The sequence below is a fragment of the Macrobrachium nipponense genome, chromosome 33 (assembly GCF_015104395.2).
Source record: "Macrobrachium nipponense isolate FS-2020 chromosome 33, ASM1510439v2, whole genome shotgun sequence".
NCBI lineage: Eukaryota > Metazoa > Arthropoda > Malacostraca > Decapoda > Palaemonidae > Macrobrachium > Macrobrachium nipponense.
In genome coordinates, this window is record NC_087219.1 from 28435274 (window position 1) to 28457076 (window position 21803).

Sequence of the window (21803 nt, forward strand, 5' to 3'; positions counted from 1 at the left end):
TCAATAGCGATGAAAAAACACGAAAATCATATCAGGAGGAACAACAACAATTTTGATGGTCCTGGCCGATAGAGATAATCTGACTTAGAAAACGGGAATGGTTCCTATTCCCGCCACCCAGCGGCGGGGCGGTAGATCACCTGACCTACCTGTAGAGTGTGCCGCGAAATTCGAATTTCTATCGGGGACGACGGAGTCTATAGCTAAGTATATATCTGACAGGGAAGTTGAAAGTATAAAAACTGAAATTAGGCCAAAGGCCAAGTATTAGGACTATGAGATCATTCAGTGCTGAAAAGGAAATTGACAGTAAATGGTTGAAAGGTGTAACAGGAGGAAAATCTTCTCTGTTACACTATGATGGAGATGGTGGAAAGTAAGATGAAGAAAGAGAATATGAAAAGAGGAAAGTAAAAAGAGAGAGAGAGAGAGAGAGAGAGAGAAGAGAGGGAAGAGAGAGAGAGAGACGAGATGAGAGAGAGAAGAGATGCGAGCAAATTACAAAAATCTAATATCTCCACCTCCATAACTTACACCACCTTCTAAGTTAATAAGTATTATCTTAACGATATATACTTATATAACTACGTACAATCATGAACAACCAAATGAGAAACTACTTTGTTAGCAACACCCGTTATTGTATTCAATCCGCGTACGACAGTAAACACTTCCTGTATTTATGTTACAAATGTAGCTGAAGCTGATAAGGTAATATTACGTGCATTAGCAACATGAATAAAACTCTCCAAGCTTTTATTAAATTCAAAACACAGCCGTGGTAAAAAGAAAACTACTTGCAAAAGATAAATTACGTAAAGCTCATAATACATACTGATGAAAACGAGTGAAAATGAACAGAATCCCTGAAATTTATGCAAACTACTATCAGAGGGGGAAAAAAACTAGTTTCCAATGAGATGTATTGGTCAAATTTGTACTTAAAATTACATTGTGAGGCACGCAACAATATGGCTTTGTTGTTCCATATAATCATGTAAAGTACCCAGATATTCATTTATGCTAACTAAGAACAAGAACATTCGCTGAGACCCAATGAAATGGTTGCATCTGGAGTGAAGGAATTGACCAGTCGGCATCTCTGCCTGTCTAGGCCACATCTCCCCCCCACCCCTAAGTAGGGCTATGCGTTAATGGCAAGCTTGTAATTGTAATTCAATTGAATTGTAATCAATTGCATATTTTCAAGGTAATTTTAAGTGTAAATCTTTAAACTATCTAATGTCAAATTTCAGATGTAATTTGATTATGCGACTGGTAATTATATTCGTAACTGTAATTGACATGAGGCATCATGTAATTACTGACGGAAATTTGTCTGCTAAACTGATGAAGGACGTCATACTACCGAATCCGTTACCAGAAGGAATATTCTGGAAAGCAATGAAATAAATTGTACAAATTCTTATGAGTTATATGATACAAGATACCATTATTAGCTATGTTAAAATCTCAACATAGTTAAAAGACCGCCTCCCCGCTTGACCACTGCAAGATGAAAGCAAGGAATAGGTGGAGAGCAGCTTAGTTACGTCAGACCGAGCCTGCCAATCAAGGCTAAGAAGCGCTATGGGAATAATGATACTTTCTCTATTTACCTCAGCCAAGAATGAGTTAAATAAGGCGAGGTAACTCGCATAAGCCATCAGCTGAATGATTGAATCCCGAACCAAAATATGACGTTATATTAGTGTTTATAATACGATATATGAGGATATATACAATATTGGATTAAGTAGCTGGCAAGCCTACACAGTCCAACAATGCTGAAGTCCGACCGAATCTGATTCTCGTTCTCGTTCAATTACCTTCTTGTACCGAATATCATACGATTCCGATTCTCGTTCCGTGTTCAGTTACTCCGGTACTGAGTCATCATAAGTCAGAATGTATTGAACCCCAGGACTGGCCAATATTTGTAATTGAATATACAGATATGTAGTATACAGTATACTTTAGGCTGGACTACTGTTGTGAATGTTATTCAATTTCTCTGTACTGAATTATCATAAGTCAATATGCATTGCTTAGAGATTTAACTGATATTAATATATACCGTGCCATATACGAATAGTCAAATCAACAACCTGATCACCAGGATTACCACTACCACAAGACGAACCAAATTTAACCACAGACAGAAAGAGGAACTTTCGAAGACGAAGGAGCGCTATCCAAAACTTCAGAACCATACAAACCAGAAACCACATCCAAACGACCAACCATGGAATAGAAGCTTCTTTTTCAAAGAACTCGAAGCAGGAAATTAAACCAAAGATGGCTCCAGAGATGAACCTTCACACTAGACACTACAAGGGAGACCGAAACCGAGGGAACCTAACCTGCTATTCTCTTCCTAAACATTGCTTAACCTTTTACCTCTACTCGTCTGTCCCTGGCCTAACTTTACATTAACCTTAGAACTTACACCTTAGGGGGGAATCTGCTGCTAGACACTGCCTGCTCTGCCTTGGGGGGGCCCGCAGGGGCCGGCAGATCCTACACTCTGTGCTTGCGGTTCTCCATGACACCTGGCACCCATTAGGGCTGGTTCTGGAACAGGCAGGGAAGCTGAAAGAGAATGATTAGTATCACCTATGCTACTACTGCTATCTTTATTTCAATTAGCTTTGTAATGAAATTAGCAAACAAGTTGGGCATTTTCTATCTTCCAATTCTCAACCGTTCTTACTGTAGCTCTTTTTTGCTTAACTCTTGCGATTTTGCCACTATTTTCTATATGCTCTTGGTAGTCCTAAGTGATCTAATGAACTAATCCTTACATTTTAAGGACCTCTGTATGACATGCATTGCACTTCCCTACATCTTAAACATAAGGAATGTCTGTCATTTGAGGGCACTCATCCTTTGTTGCACTAGCACAGGAACGAAGTATGCCAACATCTCAACCAGCAGCTGTTGGAGGCGAGGCTGATGAAGCAAAGATTGAAGTAAGGATTTTCTTGAGGAGGCTCAACCATCTACTCCCAATGATAACAGAGAAGTTCCAAAAACAATCGAAATACAATCCAAATCGGGGAAAATCGGAAGAGATGTTGTAAACGAAAGGCAAGGATATCAAAACCTTATCAAGGTCTCAGTAAACACTGTGATGGTCGGGCTAAATGACCAAAAGTTCGCTGGGAGTAAAACCACGTCCAGTTTCCCACGCTAATGAAGAACCAATTGAGGTGACAGGCTATGGTGGGCCGGGTATTTGCAGCAGCATGCCAACGGTAACACAGGTAACTCATTTGACTAGATTTTACCAGCAGCATTGGCAACGCTGACAGTTAAAATTACCCACTTAGTGGGTGAATATGTGGGGATATAGTTCGGGCTGGTCAGTGACCAGGGCTAATTCAGGTGTTCAGGGAGTGTATTGCAATATTACTTTTAGTGCCAAACTATTAGTGTCAGCTCGCAAGGGTAAACAAAAGATTAATTGATGAATCAACTCAATAATAACAAAACAAGAAAGAACTCATCCTGAGATTCCATTGAAGGTTACTAAATATGCATTCCAGTGGGAATGCACACCACTGAAATCCAGTAATAACCAGAAAACAACGAACAAGCTACCATCATCACAGGTGTTCATCCAATGATGGCAAGAACAAATTGAGCTTTCTGCTTACAGTCATTCCTATTCTCGTGCTAGTGGGTGGGACTGGTCACCTACACAATGGTTTGAAGCACTATCCACTAAATTTTGAATTCAAGTGTCTGTATAAGTGGAACTTATACCTATGTAATTAGTACTTGGTAAGTTACTTATACAAAAACCTATTTTGGAAATACCGTATTCCCAATTTTATTTGAAAAAAGCTACTGCATATTCTTACTTTAAATGCCTTTCTGATATTTTGAAGTCTGAATGCCTCCCACACCTCGCATCTTCAACGTATGTTGCCGCAAGCATCAGGTCCTGCAAAGGTGTATTTCAACTGAACATTAAAAAAATGAAATAAAAAAATACATTATGGAAGCTGTGCTACTTATAAAATTACCATTCATATTCCTTGGTCTCAACATGGTACTATAATAATTAATATTACTTGATAAATTGCAAAGTACCTCAAGAAAAATCATGGAAATAACTTTGATAACCAAATCACCAGCTGAAACAATGAACATATTCAACCAATCAAAAAGGTTCACTAAACAAAATAGTAAATGCTGTAATTTGTCAGATTTCTTTGACAGTAGATTAAACTATCAGTTAGAAAATTACTACATAAAAATTATGATACGAGAGGGAGAGTTTTATCACTGTTATTCAAAAGTATGGGAAGTTTGATCCACAGCACAAACTAAATATTAATCTTTCTTGAAAAATAGTTTTCTAAAAGTTGCGTACATATTCATTAAATTAGACAGTAATTCATATTACTTTGTGGTATAAAGTATTCATGCATTTATCAGTAAGTTAATAAATAAATCAAAGAAAATATTTGTGACTAATTATCCTACTAAAAAGGATTCAAATGGTGTAAAAAGAAACAAAGATGAACAGATGGAAAATTAGACAAAATAAAAACACTTATGGGACACTTAGATGCATTTATAAAACTGCATACTGTAAGGCATATTGGTCATGGGTATCTAGTGTACAGAAAAAAACTTGACATTTTTGTAAACACAAAGTATAATACAAAAAATTCTTTACACAATGAGAACTTGTAATGACAACCTGTACCTGGAAGACCCAAGTGTCACTAATGTACTAGTACTAACCATGTACCAGTAAGGCATCATAGCCTAATATTAATTCTGAAACAGTTTTTAATTTATTGATGTTTCTACAATAAAATCAAATGAAGTGGGGTCAGTTAAACCATAAGTTGCAAGCTCACAAAGCTAGTAAGAAAGTCAAGATCCTAATGCTAGTTCACTCTGCCAAATATAAAGCCTTAGATACTCATACCAAATCTGATAAAGGTGGATCAGCAGGAGGATCTACAGTAATGGAACTCTCAGCATCATTGCATACTTCAATGCACTCGGCATTGCTGTCGTACGAAATAGACACTGACGGCAGTAAATCGACTGTGCTTTTCAAACCTCCAGATGAGCTAGTTCTATGATGAACTGAAAAAAGAAAAATGTTTTAAGCAATCAAAATTCTTTTAATATTACAGGCAGAAATTGTGAAGTAACCACTCATTCCTCTCCTTCACAAGACAAAGGAATTCAACACGACACACACTCAGCTGTCAAAAATAAGGGCTGATACTGGGGAATTCATTCCTTATCTACATCCTTAATGGTTCCAAGGTGTCAATTGTGACATTTCAGCCTCTGATAACAAGACTATACCAGCAACAGGTTAGTTTTGGCTAAGACTAATACCAGGCAATCAAGCACTTTAGCCATAATAGATGCATGTATGTACTATATTTTAATAGCAGATTCACATGACAACTAAATGCTGGAGATATCCACAGGTATCCAGATACTCAAAGAACATACGTGTCTTTTTTTTTGAAATGATTAATGCAAGATAACCACCACCACAACCATAGCTATAAAATATGGTACAATTTTTTAAAGTAAACTGTATTTTTCTTAACTATACAAACCTAGGTCCTTTACAATAGGATATGCTTGAGGCGTAACCTGGATATGGGCACTGAAATCTTCAAACAAGGCGGTTCGGTTGTAAGCTACCAGTCCAGTCGTTGGTACTCCCTCCGACCAGACGTAAACATTCCAATTTGCTTTTGGCCCAGGTAACAGATTGAGGAGTGGTATGAGGTGGGCACTATGTGTAAAGGACCTAGGTTTGTATAGTTATGAAAAATACAAATTACTTTTAAAAATTGCGATTTGTTCCTACCATGATACAGTAGACCCCTTGTATTCGCGTTCTCCGGATTCGCGGACTCACACATTCGCGGATTTCTTTCGGGAACGTTTCCCTGCATTATTCGCAGAAAATTTGCGCATTCGCGGTATTTTTCTATGAGAAATATCCACAAATTCCTGGTTTTTGTTATCAATTTCATCATACAATGCACTTTTTGTGATAAAACTATTAAAAAACCAAGTATGACAATTTTTAGTGGTTTTTCTTAAGTTTTAACTAACAAAATAGGCTGTTTTTAGTGTTTTTATAGGGGTTCCAAACATTCGCGATTCTAACTATTCGTGGGGGTTTGGTAAGCATCCCCGCGAATACGGGGGACACTGTACATATACAAACCGACGGTGCTTTACAATAGGAAGACTCACTGATTGGTGGGAGGAACCTTTGAGCTCCAGTGAACTGACTGGGGTTCAGCCTACCTGGGATTTCTTCCTAGTCGTGAGAGCGAGGAAGAGGATCCGGCCACTGGATCTAATCGGAGTTATGAAACTGGAAGATCAGAGTCAGTCATCTCGGCTTTTCTCTTAGAGGAGAGGTATGAGTCTCCCTTGTGGGAAAGCAAAGAACCACGTGTCGGAGACTGTACGGCAAATACAAGTTATGGGTTTGTCTTATGCCAGGGCTCCCTTCCCCTGCCTTGTAAGGGAAGGGGCAGATATTTGCTTCTATTAACTATTCAAAGAAAATAGGTTTACTCTAAGGAATGTCTTACCTGCTTCTGTGCTCAGTCTAGCATGTGACAATCAGTGGCGGCTCGTGGATCATTCACGGGGGTGCTGTTACTTAATTTCTTTTTTAGATTCCTTCATATTAACTGCATAAACACATGCATTATATATATATATATATATATATATATATATAATATATATATATATATATATATATATATATAATATATATATATATATATATATATATATATATAATATATATATATATATATATATATATATATATATATATATATATAATATATATTATATATATATATATATACTATATATAGATATATATTATATATATATATATATATATATATATATATATATATATATGACATTGTTATGATACAATAAAGTTTCATACATACTTACCTGGCAGATATATACATAGCTATAGACTCCGTCGTTCCCGACAGAATTTCAAATTTCGCGGCACTCGCTACAGGTAGGTCAGGTGATCTACCGCCCTGCTCTGGTGGCAGGACTAGGAACTATTCCCGTTTCTAATCAGATTCTCTCTTTGTCCACCTGTCTCCTGCGGGAGGCTGGGTGGGTCTTCAATTGTATATACTGCCAGGTAAGTATGTATGAAACTTTATTGTATCATAACAATGTCATTTTCATACATTCAAACTTACCTGTCAGATATATACATAGCTGATTGACACCCTTTGGTGGAGGGCAAGAGACAGCTAACCAACTGACTAGACAGGTAAACAACATATGTTTGTAGGTATAAATAAACCTTAGTTCCTACCTTTTTAGATGGAAGACTTCGTGGCTACTGCCCAGGAGTCTGCTTCATCTCAAGAGCCTTAGCGAGATAGTGATCTGTGGCCAAGAGTTCTTGTGGATCTGTCGATGGGGTCTCTTCCACTTACTCGACAGAATCCTAACTGGCGTTTGTCAATGGGAGCACATCCGCTTATATGACAACACGCACTTATTTAAGGAGCACACAACCAATCCCGATCACCCGATCCTAACCCGTGTTAGTTCTAAGATTGCCTAGAGTTATCCCAAACTCTTAGCAAACAACCACAAACTCGAAACTCATACATACAAAAATAACAAAATTTTTGTACCCATCTAATAGTCAGATGTCACTCGATTTTCAAATGAAGAGAAGTGAAGGCCGCCTGTGCGACAACTGACACTCCCATACACCGAAAACCCCAGAACACATCCGACAAGAGGGTTACGTACACATATTTAAGGATCGGTGCTCTCTCCTTTACCCAGAACCGTCTGTGCTGACACAAACGGACCTAAAGAAAAACATTTATCATACGTAACTCGTACGTCTTTTAAATAATGGGATGCAAACACAGAGTTGCATCTCCAATAAGTTGCGTCCAAAATGTTCTTTAGTGACATATTTCTTTGGACGCCACAGAGGTTGCGATTGCTCTAACTTCGTGGGCTCTCACTCTTAAAAGATTAAAAGAATCATCTGGACAATTCTTATGAGCTTCTGTGATAACACTTCTAACAAAGAAGGCTAATGCGTTCTTGGACATTGCTCTCTTGGGGTCTTTCACTGAGCACCAAAGACCTTTATGCGAACCCCCCAACTGCTTCTTCCTGTTCAGATAAAATTTTAGAGCTCTAACTGGGCAAAGGGATCTTTCTCTGCCTCTCTGCCCACCAAACTAGAAAGTCCTTTCACTTCGAAGCTCCTGGGCCAGGGATTCGAAGGGTTTTCATTTTTGGCCAGAAAAAGGGACTGAAATGAACAAATTGCAGAATCTCCTTTGAAGCCAACTCTTGATTCAAGGGCGTGCAACTCACTGATTCTTTTTGCCGTTGCAAGAGACATCAGAAACAAACACTTTCTAGTGATGTTACGAAACGAAGCAGTGTGAAGTGGTTCGAATTCATCTGATGATAGAAATTTAAGAACCACATCTAAGTTCCAGCTTGGAACCTTAGGTTCAAGTGATTTAGATGTTTCGAAGGAACGAATGAGGTCGTGCAAATCCTTATCATTCGTTAGATCTAATCCTCTGTTTCTAAAGACTGCTGAAAGCATACTCCTGTACCCCTTAATAGTCGGTACCGAGAGATGCGACTTTTTGTCTAAGAAACAGAAGGAAATCTGCAATTTCGGTCACAGAGGTACTGAAGAGGACAAGCTTCTTCGACCTACACCAGTTTCTGAAAAACTTCCCACTTCGATTGTTACACTCGCCTAGTAGATGATCTGCGGGCTCTAGCAATTGCGTTTGCTGCCTGGCGAGAAAACCCTCTCGCTCTGACAAGTCTTTCGATAGTCGAAAGGCAGTCAGAGCAAGAGCGGGTAGATTTTGATGGTACCTCTCGAAGTGGGGTTGTTTGAGCAGATCTATTCTGTTTGGAAGAGATCTGGGGAAGTCCACTGTCCATTCCATCACCTCTGTGAACCAAATTTGAGCTGGCCAATACGGAGCGATCAGAGTCATCTTGGTTCCTTCGGATGCCACGAATTTTCTGACTACTTCCCCCAGTATCTTGAACGGGGGAAAAGCGTAAACGTCTATCCCTGACCAGTCCAGGAGAAAGGCGTCTGTTGCATAAGCCGGGGATCCTCCACCAGGGCAACATGTTTCTATCCTTTTGGAGAGGAATGTGGCGAAAAGATCTATTTGAGGCTTCCCCAAAGGAGCCAAAGGCTCTGACAGACTTCTGAGTGGAGTGTCCATTCTGTGGGAAGGACCTGGAATCTCCTGCTCAATCTGTCCGCTCTCACATTCCTCTCCCCTTGAACAAACCTTGTTAGAAGAACTACCTTCCTTTGGTTTCGCCCAAATCAGTAGATCCCTTGCCAGCTCGTACAGAGCAAAAGAGTGCGTCCCTCCTTGCTTCTTGACATAAGCCAGAGCTGTCGTATTGTCTGAATTTATCTGCACGACTTTGCCTCTGACTAAGTGTTCGAAGTTTTTTTCTTTAGCGCCAGGTGAATTGCTAAGAGCTCTTTGCAATTTATGTGCCATGACACCTGTTCTGCCGACCAGGTGCCTGACACTTCTTTGGATCCCAATGTTGCACCCCAGCCCGCCTCCGAGGCGTCTGAAAACAATGTCAGGCTTGGGTTCCGTACTTGCAGGGACACTCCTTTGTTTTCCCTTAATGGAATCAACCACCACTTCAAATGATGTTTTATTTCTTCCGAGATCGGAAACGTGTCCGAGAGCTGACCTGTCTTCCAACTCCAACTTCTTCTTAGGAAGAACTGAAGCGGTCGAAGATGTAATCTTCCTAGGAGAAAGAACTGTTCGAGCGAGGAAAGGGTTCCCAGAAGGCTCAGCCATTCCCTCGCTGAAGTGCGCTCTTTCCTAGAAAGTTCGATACTGTGGCACAGCCTTTCTTTATTCTCTCTTGAGATGGAAAAACTCGAAAACCCCGAGAATCCATCTGAATCCCCAGATAAACCACGTTCTGGCTGGGGATCATCTGAGACTTCTCGAGGTTCACGATCAATCCCAAAGATTTTGTCAATTCCAGTGTTATTAACAGGTCCAAACCAAACACTGCTTTTGAGACCTGGCTCTGATGAGCCCAGTCGTCCAGGTACAGGGAGACATTTATCCCTTTCAAATGTAAGTGCCTTGCTACATTTTTCATCACGTCTGTGAAGACTTGAGGAGCCGTGGACAGGCCGAAACACAGGGCCCTGAACTGATAAATCTTCCTTCGAACATAAATCGAAGGTACTTCCTCGACGAATGGTGGATCGGGATGTGGAAGTATGCGTCCTGAAGGTCTAGGGACACCATCCAATCCCCTTGTCGCAGTGCTGCAAGGACTGAGGCAGACGTTTCCATGCTGAACTTCTGTTGTTCGACGAATTTGTTCAGCGCACTTACGTCCAGTACCGGTCTCCATCCCCCCGAGGCTTTTGTTACAAGAAACAAGCGATTGTAAAACCCCGGGGAGTTGCAATCCAGCACAAGCTCTATTGCTCTTTTGTCCCACATCTGTTCCACCATCTTGACGAAGAGTATCCCTCAGAACAGGGTCCCTGTATCTGGCGGACAATTCCTCGGAGATGTTGTCAAGGGAGGAATGTCCTTGAATGGGATGCGATACCCCTTCTTGATAATCGACATCGTCCAAGTGTTGTCGCTCCTATTGTCTTTCCCAGGCTTTCGCAAAATAATGTAGCCTGGCTCCTACGGGTGTCTGGAGGACAGAATTCTCACTTCCCTTTCTTAAAGGGGACGGAAGGAAGACCTGCCCCTCTTATCGGTTGACTTCCTTCTGGCGATCGGTCTAGTTGGAAGACCATCCTCGAAAGGGCTGTTGCTGAGCTGGGCGAGCCACTTTCTTTTCCTCACTAGCACAGGCCTATTCTTCCTTGAGGATTGTCTAAGGAGATCCTGGGTGGCCTTTTCAGTTAGAGAATGCGCGATATCCTTCACCAACTGCGAGGGAAAAAGGTGTTCAGAGAGAGGCGCAAACAATAAGGCGGCTCTCTGCGAAGGAGAGACAGCCTTCGTGAGGAAAGCACTGTGCACCGCCCTCTTCTTTAAAACTCCTGCACCAAAGAGGGAGCATACCTCACCCGATCCATCCTGAACAGCCTTATCAATGCAGGCGAGGATGCTAGTTTAGGGGGGTTTCTGGGTCGAGTTGTTCTTTTTCCTGAGATTTCTTGGCCAGAACCCCAAGAGACCAATCTAAGAAGTTAAAAACTTCTAAAGTGTGAAAAAGTCCCTTGATAAGGTGGTCCGTTTCCGAAAGCCCCCATGTTACCTTCGCTGCATTCAAGGCGTGCCTTCTCGACGAATCCACCAAACTCGAGAAGTCTGATTCAGCTGAAACAGACAGAGACAATCCCATATTCTCTCCCGTTCGTACCAAATGCCTCTCCTCCCTGTAAGTTTAGGGGAGGCATACAAAAGACCGTCCTTCCCAACTCCTTCTTCTTCTTGAACCAGGAGTCAAGAGATTGTAGAGCCCTCCTCATAGATATAGCAGGCTTCATTTTAAGGAAAGAGGAAGACTTGTGTGTTTTCGTGCTCGAAAACAGAGAGCGTGGAGAAGGGGGAGCAGCTGGCGTCAAAGAGTCTCATATTCTCCAATAGAAGGGACGAAAGAACTTTATAATTCGAAGATCCTTCCTTCATTTCGTCCTCCGAGGCATCTTCTGGGTTGATAGGCTCGGAAGGAGAAGGCTCCCTTCTTTCTTCTGACTCTTCTCTTACTCTCTTACGAGTGTCAGGCTCTTCATACGAGGAATGCGCCTGGTGTACAGCAGGAGTACCTCGCCTGGGAGGAGTAACGTGTTTGGAATACTCCTGGCGCTTGGCAGGCGCAGAGCGCCTCGAATACTCCTGGCTTCTAGTAGGCGCATTTTGTTCAGAATACTCCTGGCGCGTGGTAGGAGTATTAAGTCCAGAATACTCCTGGCGCCTGGGAGGAGTATAAGCTTCGGAATACTCCTGGCGCCTGGGAGGAGTTATTTAAGTCCAGATACTCCTGACGCCTGGTAGGAGTATGAAGTCCAGAAATACTTCCTGGCGCCTGGGAGGAGTTATAAGCTTCGGAATACTCCTGGCGCCTGGGAGGGAGTATTAAGTCCAGAGTACTCCTGACGCCTGGTAGGAGTAGTAAGCTTCGGAATACTCCTGGCGCCTGGGAGGAGTATTCAGTTCAGAATACTCCTGGCGCCTGGGAGGAGTATCTAGGCCCGACGACTCCTGGCGTCTGTTAGGAGCACGTCGTTCCAAATACTCCTGATCCTTAGCATGCGTCTGATGTTTAGTAGGAGTATTGATTCCGGTAGGCGCTTTCCGTCTCACAAGCGCTCTACTCCTAACAGGATCTTCCTCTTCAGCTAACTCTTGGCGCTTGATTGAAGATCTTGAATGTTGTACTGGCTCGTTGCGCCTACTCGGAGCCTGGCTTCTGGTTGGCGCCCTACTCTTGACAGGAGTAACTTCCTTTCTTACTTCTCTCCTGTCTAGCGCACCGCTCCCCCCAGAGATGGCCGCCTGTGCGACAACTCCCCTGAAGGATGCGTCGCGCCCGACAGGAGATAGGTATTTAGATCTTTTAATAGGAAGCCTATCATCCTTCTTACGAGTAGGCTCCTTATAACGAGTTCCTACTAACAAGGCTAATTGCTCTTGCATATTCTTCAAAATTTTCCTGGTTGAGGAATCTTCCGAATTAGGAGAGGGAGATCTGGAAGGCGCTCTAGGATCTCTTCCAGACCCAGAGTCTGAATGTATTCTCGCCTTCTTTATTACCGAAGGCGCTCCTCCTTCCGAGAAGCGCTCGGGACTCGAATTGAGCTCATGCTCTTTCATACTCCTCTTCAAAGGACGGGAAAGATTCGACTCCTTCCATCCTCTTCTCGGAGAAGGCGAACTAGACGACGAAAAGCACTCTCGAAGGACGCTTTTCCTATAGCGGTCCTTGGCAGTCGATACGATCGATTCTGCCGAAGGGACGCCTGATCGTTGGGGATTCTCCACAACCCCCGTACGGCTTTCGACTTTCCTTCTCCTCCGGGCCAGGGAGCTTGGAAGAGGTCTAGGCCTGGGAGCGTCGCAGAGACGACCAGACGCCCCCTCCACTACACTGGGGACACTAATATCACTACCACATTCACTTTCCTTACCTTCCAATGCTGCGACTTTTTCCTGCATTTTCTGAAGGGAAGCTCTAAGTTCTGCTATTTCCGAAGCAGAACTAGAGGGATTAGCAATTTGTGAACGGGCTGAAACAGAATGGTCATGATTATCATAGGAAGAAGCTACAGAGCTAGATAGTAAATCATGAGAGGCAGACATTCTGCGGGTTTTATAAGCGCCTTCCTCTCTCTATCTTTCTCTAACTTCTTCAAGTAAGAAGTAGATTCTTCCACTCTTGTGCACTCAGTTTCTCACACTCGTTACACGTATTCTCAATCGAACATTCAACCATTCTACACCCCCCTACAAATAGTGTGAGGATCTACCGAAGCTTTCGGAATCCTCACCTTACAGCCCTCATTCACACACACTCTGAAACTAACACTAGAATCAGACATATTCACAAATTCCAAAAACCAAGTCCAAAAAACAGTCCACGATAGCGAATGCCAAACAACGATCCAAGTACGTCACCAAATATCAGCGAGAGATGATCAAAAGCTTTGCGAAAAACGAATTCTAGTCAGGAGGAAGTAACAACAATGTTGATACAGCCGGCGACAGAGAGAATCTGATTAGAAAACGGGAATAGTTCCTAGTCCTGCCACCCAGAGCAGGGCGGTAGATCACCTGACCTACCTGTAGCGAGTGCCGCGAAATTTGAAATTCTGTCGGGAACGACGGAGTCTATAGCTATGTATATATCTGACAGGTAAGTTGAATGTATGAAAATATATATATATATATATATATATATATATATATATATATATATATATATATATATATATATATATATATATATATATATATATATATATATATGTATATATATATATATATATATATATATATATATATATATATATAATATATGATATCTATATATATATATATATATATATATATATATATATATATATATATATATATACATATATATATATATATATATATATATATATATATATATATATAATATATATAATATGCGTGTGTTTATGCAGTTAATATGAAGGAATCTAAAAACAAAAAAGAAATTAAGTAACAGCACCCTCGGAATGATAGCCACGAGCCGCCACTGGTGACAATCCACATTACTCTCCACATGGAAGGAAAGAGTAGTATAGGATGAAAGAGATGAAAGGAGAGCCAGTCACTCCACAGTCATGCTTATTCATACCGTACAATGAGGCGAGATGCAACTTGTTGAGCAGCCACCAATGGTCCCAAGGAAAATGTGTCCAATGACCTGTGGGCAATATCCAGAAGGTATTGAGAAGTGAAGGTGGTCTGGCGTGACCAGACTCCCCCTTTCAAAACCTGTTGAACCGACAGGTTCTTACAGAATGTGAGGGACGGGCAATGCCCCTGACCTCGTGAGCTCTCGGACGAAGTGTAACAGTGTCAGCTCCAGCAGCAGGGTACGCCTTCCTGATCGTTGCACAAAGCCAGAAAAATATTGTTCTTGGACACCTTTTTCTTTGAACACTGGTACTACTGAAGAGTCATCGACACTCAGGTCGGAGATGGTGAATCCTCTCCAGGTAGTGCCATAGTGCTCTGCTAAGACAAAATATAAATTTTCATAATAAAATTTATTATTTGGATACTTACCTACTGTTAAAGTTAGCTATATCTCCACGCCGATTAAGCAAATCTGCATTCAAACAAAAAGTCGATGACTGTCTAGTTTACCTGTTCTCCACCAGGTGTGTTTCAAATGTTTTAGCTCTTGTCAGAGGGGAGGCTGGGTGGGGTCTACTTTAACAGTAGGTAAGTATCCAAATCATAAATTTTATTATGAAAATTGATATTATTTATGATGAATCTTACCTATTGTTAAAGTTACCTGATTCCCACGTTAAGAAGGGGACAGTGGATAGTGCAGCTAGACAAAAATCTGCTCAGCCATTCGAGATAAAGGTTTCTTGCATGAAACCCAAAACATTACTACCTGATCTGGAATCCTTTTTGGATTGTACTACCACCAGAAGTTGGATTCCATTCAGGGATCAAGGCTCTCATACATGTAGAGCAAAGAGCAGCCTTATGGACAAAACTGCTTTGATTCAGCCAGAATGAACCAGAATGAAGCAGAAGCAGCATGAGGGGACCCCTGTGCCTAGGTCCAAAACCCCTTTAAAATGACAGTCTCTTAAAATAAATACTTTTACGATATAAAGGTACGCTCCTATGCAAAATCAGTATCTTTACACTCCCCAAAATATTAAAACCCGGGATTTAAACAAAAGAGCCCAAAGAATTCCTCTTTCCTTGGTTCAGGGAAAGACTACCCACTACTAGTAGTGGATTAAGGGCTTTACTACTGTTTTCAAACATGATTCTGTAAACTTAAGGTAGTGAGAGGGTAAAAACATTGACTTAACACTAAATGAAGTTACAACTGCTGCTCACATTATGAATGTTTACCTTCAATAAAGGACCTTGTCATCCCTGACAAAGACATTATAAGTTTCTAAAAAGACAAAACAAAAGGTTAACTTTGCTTCTTCCAGGCTTAACCTTTGACAACAACATATACGTTTCCCACAATACAAAAGGTTAACTTTGCCTCTTCCAGGATTTAACTTTGATAAAGATGTTCTAAGTTTTAATTGCCCCAACATGACAGAGAAGTTTCCTCTTCTTCCATACTAAGGAGGTTACATTGGAATTCTTACAGTTCACTGTAAAACGGAGCCTTAACATCACCTTCAGCTCTGAGGCAGAAAGATAAAATAGCATTCCGTTTACAACAGCTTAAAGAAGGGTGCTGGCAATAAATTTACTCATTAACTGCTGATAGTGCTAAATAAAAGGTTTCATAGTAAATAATTCAGATAAAGTTTAGACCTAATCTAAATTCCAGAGAGAGACTGATATAGAGATGAAGGGACTTTGATTTCAACACCTTACAGTGCTGATCCTCAGCAAGATCTAAAAGTACATGATGCAACACCAAGAAAATACGGAATGATAACTTTGAAAGTAGACAGCGAAAAGTCTTCCTATCTCTTAACAGAAAACATTGATGTCTACAAGGTTCCAGGTGCTGAAAATTCCTCTAGAATGGCACCCTCAGCAATACACAGACTGCTGTTTCTGACCCAAACCATGGCTGTTTTCCACTTAAGGATAGATCCTTTGATAACTTGAAAATCCTCTTATTGGGAGGGGACATTTTAACATCTCCAAACAGTTAAGGAGATGCATAAGTTAGTGGAAGTGTATGGAGTTGTGTAGTTGAGTTGATTTCCTCTTAACAGAAGAATGAGACATCTACCGAGAGCATTAAAAATTCTGAAAATCATTTGCCCTGAGGCTACAAGGGCTCTACAGAAGACCCTAAGTAATTCTTGAACTTGAAATTGCTCAATAGTATTTAGAGTAGATAGCACCAAGAAGTGTTTGTATCACAAGATGCAGTCTTCGGCTCTCTGAGACTTTTTAAAGAAACAAGATGGCAAGGCAAGGCAAACCTAAAAGGGAGCTTTGTGTGTCTGAGTACGAGAAAAGTTACGAAACGTGCTCTAATAGGAGAAAGCTTAGGTTCCCTTCTCCAATATTTAGAGGGCACCGAAATACGCTAAGACAAGCAAGACATTCTCTATGTGGCCTCTTTCCTCAACTAAATGAGAATACAGCGAAGTGTAATGTTGCAACAAATGCCGACCAGACCGAACGAGTTTCTCCAACTCCATTTCAAACACTTCTTCTGCCGATAGGAGGTGACAACAGCCGAGTACTGTATTGCATCCACCACAACTTAATGAAAGGAAGACAGTCTAAAGCGACTCAGGACTTAGTTAAGTCCGCACATGCCAACTGAGGGAAAGAAAACGAGGCGGTGGGAGAGGAGTTACAATGACTCTCCCACCTCGTCCAAAAGTGAACCTACATACTTGCAAGCATTGCTATACAACACGTCATTAGAAAGCTCTGAAGCTAGACTAATATCTAACTTGGAGACAACCTTAGATACTATAGACAGTGTAGACTTGAAAGAGAAACATTAATCGAGGCAGTAGTAAGAGATTTGCCGATAGCCGAAGAAAAAGCAGGCACAGAACGAACACAAGGATTACAAAGAAAGAGGAATAGGCTAGCTAACAAGAATTTAGCATAACCAAAACATGAGAGATCGGATAAACAGTCGACTGAGTCGACATAATATCGGAACGTGTAAAACTGACTACAGACACATTATCATCTCAGTAAAATTATCTACTATACCTATATTATATAATTATTAATCCTATGTATGCTAACACCTCAAACTAGGTGCTGATGATGGCAGAATACACACGCCTATGGAGCAAGGATTATCATTTACCAAAACGGTCCTTAGACGAACTCGTTAAATGAAATTCAGACCGCAAAAAGGGTGAAGAAGGTATTGGAGAGCACATAACCCCATCGTTCCGAGGACCGACCCAGTTCCCTGGCAGCGGACATTACCAACTGTCACAGAGCAGTCCTAGGCTCGGGCTACATACAGACGAGGACACCAACACCTTACTTCTAACGTGGGAACACAGAAAAGAACACACACTATGGAGGGATTTGGAACGTTCACCGTCACGAACTCAGTTCAACTTGCATTAGAACTAAAAGTAGGTTTAATGTTATGTTCTAACTTCTTAACACACTTTTCCTGAACCAAATGGGGAGCATGAGGAGGAGCTACAAAGGAAGACAATACTAGCACTACCAAAATGCCTAGTCTGAGTAGGAATAGCTGCAGATGAAGGGACACTAAGTGGGAGAGAACTAGTAGGTTTAAGTCCTGACCTGACTAATTGCTTTTGCAATCTATCAGTTTCACTTTTTCCATATTCAGGCATAAAGTTCTCAGAACAATTCCCTACATTCTTCACATCTAGTTCCAAGATCACACTCTGTACCCTTGCAACCAGTACAAACCAAATGTTGATCTACTTTAAATCTCAACATCCTGCTTACACTAAATCATTCCTACATAGCCTGATGTTATTGGTTTTGCTTCTGGTGGAAGATATCCAGGAAAATTAAATTACAATACCGTAAACAGGTGTATAACAGCCAAAAATTGCCTAATTGCAATGGCAGCAAATAGAATTCTGACAAGAGCTAAAACATTTGAAACTCACCTGGTGGAGAACAGGTAAATTAGACAATTATCTGGCCAGACATTCGATTTTTTGTTTGAATGCCCCAACTCGTCTAATTGGTGCGAAGATACAGCTAACTTTAACAGTAGGTAAGATTCATCACAAATAATAGTACCTCGTCTGGATCATCACCAACAAAGTCACTCAGGGAGGTGATGGTGAAGGACTCAAATCTAGCATCAGGGACCAATGGATTCTGAGTCTTCGATACAAAATCCAGGACAAAGTAGAGCGTGATGCAAAGTTGCTTGTTGTGACGGTTCCACACTCCTGCAGTCAGCAAATCCTCCAGGTGTGCGCCCCATCCCTCGTTCGATGCATCTGAGAACAGGAGCATGTCCAAAGGGGAGGGGAAGTGATAAGATCCATTCCTACAATGAGGGTCCTGTCGTCACCCACCAATCCAAGTCCTCTCTCACCTCCTGAGAGAGGAACGAGGAATGAATGAGGATCATTAGACATGGTCCAATACTCAGTCAGTCTCCATTGGAGAGACCGATGGTGAAGCCGCTCATGAGGAACCAGCTTCTCCAATGACAAGTGACCAATCACCACTTGCCTAAGTCAAGCAGGTTGCTCCTGCCATGACAGGAACAGCCTCCCTGAGCCTACTGATATGAGAGTCCGAGGGATAGACCCCTGCTGCTACCATTTTTGTCAGCATGCCCAGGTACAACGTCCTCTGCTTAGGTTCGAATCGGACTTCTCTAGATTTATCAACATCCCTACGTCCTGACAAAACTTGGAGAGTCAATCTCTGTCCTGTAGCAACTGCTAACGGGAGCTCCTCACTAGGACCAGCCAATCATCGAGATACCTCAAAAGACGTATCCCGTATAAATGCACCCATGCTTAGACCAGGTTGAACAATTTCGTAAACACCTGGAGAGCAGTTGAGAGTCTGAAGCATAGTGCCTTGAACTGGTAGAATGTTTCCCCGAGGACAAAGCGGAGGTACTTACAGGACGACTAGTGGATGGGTATCTGGAAATACGCATCCTTTAGGTCCACCATGAACACGAAGTTGTTCTTCCTGATCGAGGCCAACGCTGAACGTGTCGTTTCCATCTTGAACCGAGTCTGTTGAACGAATCAGTTCAGAGGAGAAAGGTCTATGACCGGTCTCCATCCCCAGAAGTTTTCTCTAAGAGATTGACTCGGCCGTAGAACCCCAGAAACCAGTCTGACATGACTTCTGCAGTGCCCTTGCTCAGCATCTTCTGCACTTCTACTAGTGCTTAGTGTTTTGCAGATTTCACTACATAGGATGGAAGATGGACCGGGTGGTTAGTGAGGGGTGGCGGAGACTCGAAGGGGAGTAGATAACCCTGCCAAAGGGTATCCACTACCCAAGTCTCTGCTCCGTATCGCTGCCAAGTTGCCCAACGGCTCGAAAGGCAACCCACCACCAGTGGCAGCAGCTGGAGGGGAAAACCACCCTACCATTTCCCCTTCATCTTACCCTTACCCCTCTTTCCTGAAGGGTGGATGAAAGGGGTGCGACGTCGCTCCTTTCGAAGAGGAAGAAGAAGGCTGGGTTGTTCCTCAGGCTCCCTCAGAAGAGGAGGACTTCTTTGGGGTAGAGGAAGTGCTAGCTAGACCCGAAGGTCTGGCCACAATGAAGCACAAAGGGACTGATGCCTTCACCACTGCCTGGTGAAGCTTGTCAATGTTGTCATCCCGACACTTGTCCACAGCATCCACCTGTTCTCTATTAAAGAGAGATGTAGAACCCAGCAACGGTGTTTCACAAGGCCAATATCGACTCTGAGCCGAGAGACCCGGTTACTCGAGAGAGGACGGCGTCGTGCCTCTTGCCCACAGGATTGCAGTCTGGTGGGCCCGGTAGGTAATAGCCCTATTCCCAGACTGGCATAGTCTCTCGAAGGCCAAGTCTTCCCCTAAGTGGTCCCAGAAACCATTACCACTTGTCAAAATGTTCAAATAAAATAGTTACTTATATTGCAGGCTTTGTTGTTTTTCGTTAACAGACGCTAATTTTCGTCACACCCTCATCAAATTAAAAACCAAAGGAAAACTGGTGTATCCATCAAATGATGTTATTGATATATGCAATACATGTGAAAAAAATATGAGGGAAATGTTGTCCTGCAACAAAACACTGGGGAGAGTTAACTTCCATAAATTAGTTAGTTCAGTATTGGCAGCTTACAGAGGCAAAACAATATTTTCAGAGTTCAATTATCACATGTATGATACTCAACCATTGGACAATCACTTGCACTTATTGATTAAAGCAATAACTGAAAAATATTTGCAAGTGAGATATAATTATGCTGGTAAGCAGATTACTGCTAAACTTCAATCGCAGATTGCAGGAAAGAGTCGCCAGATATATACTAAGCTAATTCATTTTAGCGGTCAATAATTCCTAATAGTAGGCGATAACAAACAGTAAGGACTAAAGAATTAGCAGACATAAAGAGAATAGCTTTAAATTTGTGCCAATAATAGGTTATATGTATATATGATTATGAAAAATTTGTATTGTATTTCTGAGAAAATAATTAACTATGTCCTTTAAAACAATGATAAAATGTCTAACACTTTTCAACTCCATTTATGCCATAAAAAGATGCATTATGAAAATAAAAGATGGGAAAAGTAACTGAAGCATTTCTGGGCTCAGCTCGTGTCGGCCTATGAAAGTATCCTTAACATCATTCTTTCTAGGTAAAATTAGCCTAAAATTACCAGAGAAAAACAAAATTAAGAAAATGTCAGTAAAACTGACTCGCTCACTCTTAAAAAGAAGTGTCGGTATGATATAGGGGCGAGTGTGGAACACTACCACGAGACAAACACCAATTAGAACTTCCCTATCAGAATCCCCCCAAGAGAGAGCCGATACCAACGGGCGATGCAGCCTCTACTACTACTACTAGGAGGACGCCACGGACAGCAGCGCCCCTAGCGGTCATCCTTATTTTTTAGCGCCAGCGACAAGTCGCCATTTTCTTGTGCTTGTGCTTTTCTTGCGATTTATCCGCATCTTCATCATGGAACGCTCTGCAATTGCCACGGCTAAGTTAAGTAACTCATAAGTAACATTTTACCGTATTTTTGTCTTCCGGGTACCAGTATTTTCCTTTTTATAGGTCATATACGGTTCCCCGGTTGTCTCGTGGCGGCCATGCCGCCTCGTAAGAATTCCCGGTCCTCCATACTGGGACTTCTTATGCTTATGGGCTTACTTTATCACATTCATTGTTTACATCGAGTTTTAGCTAGTTCAGCCCTCCTACCATTCTCTTAGCTTGGTATTTAGGGCTATTATTTATTTCGGCCCAGCATCCCGGCTCTTGCTCTACATCGGCTATCGCTGGCTCCGAGTAGGCTCCTGTTTCTCGGAACAGTCTGCCCTCCTCCTGGCTTCTTTCTCTTTTACTAAAAG

At 41.8% G+C, this 21803-nt stretch overlaps 1 protein-coding gene across 1 annotated transcript in view; it reads right to left on the reverse strand.

The window, feature by feature from the left end:
• Nucleotides 1-5138, reverse strand: part of LOC135203053 (two pore calcium channel protein 1-like) — a 734396-nt gene extending 729258 nt beyond the window's left edge. Inside the window, exons 1-2 of the mRNA XM_064232644.1 lie at nt 4949-5138; nt 3867-3949 (exon numbers count right to left, since the gene is read on the reverse strand). Of these exons, the coding sequence (XP_064088714.1) occupies nt 3867-3943 (77 nt within the window). The 5' untranslated portion in view covers nt 3944-3949; nt 4949-5138. The remainder of the gene's footprint in view (nt 1-3866; nt 3950-4948) is intronic.
• Between the last annotated feature and the right edge of the window lie 16665 nt (nt 5139-21803).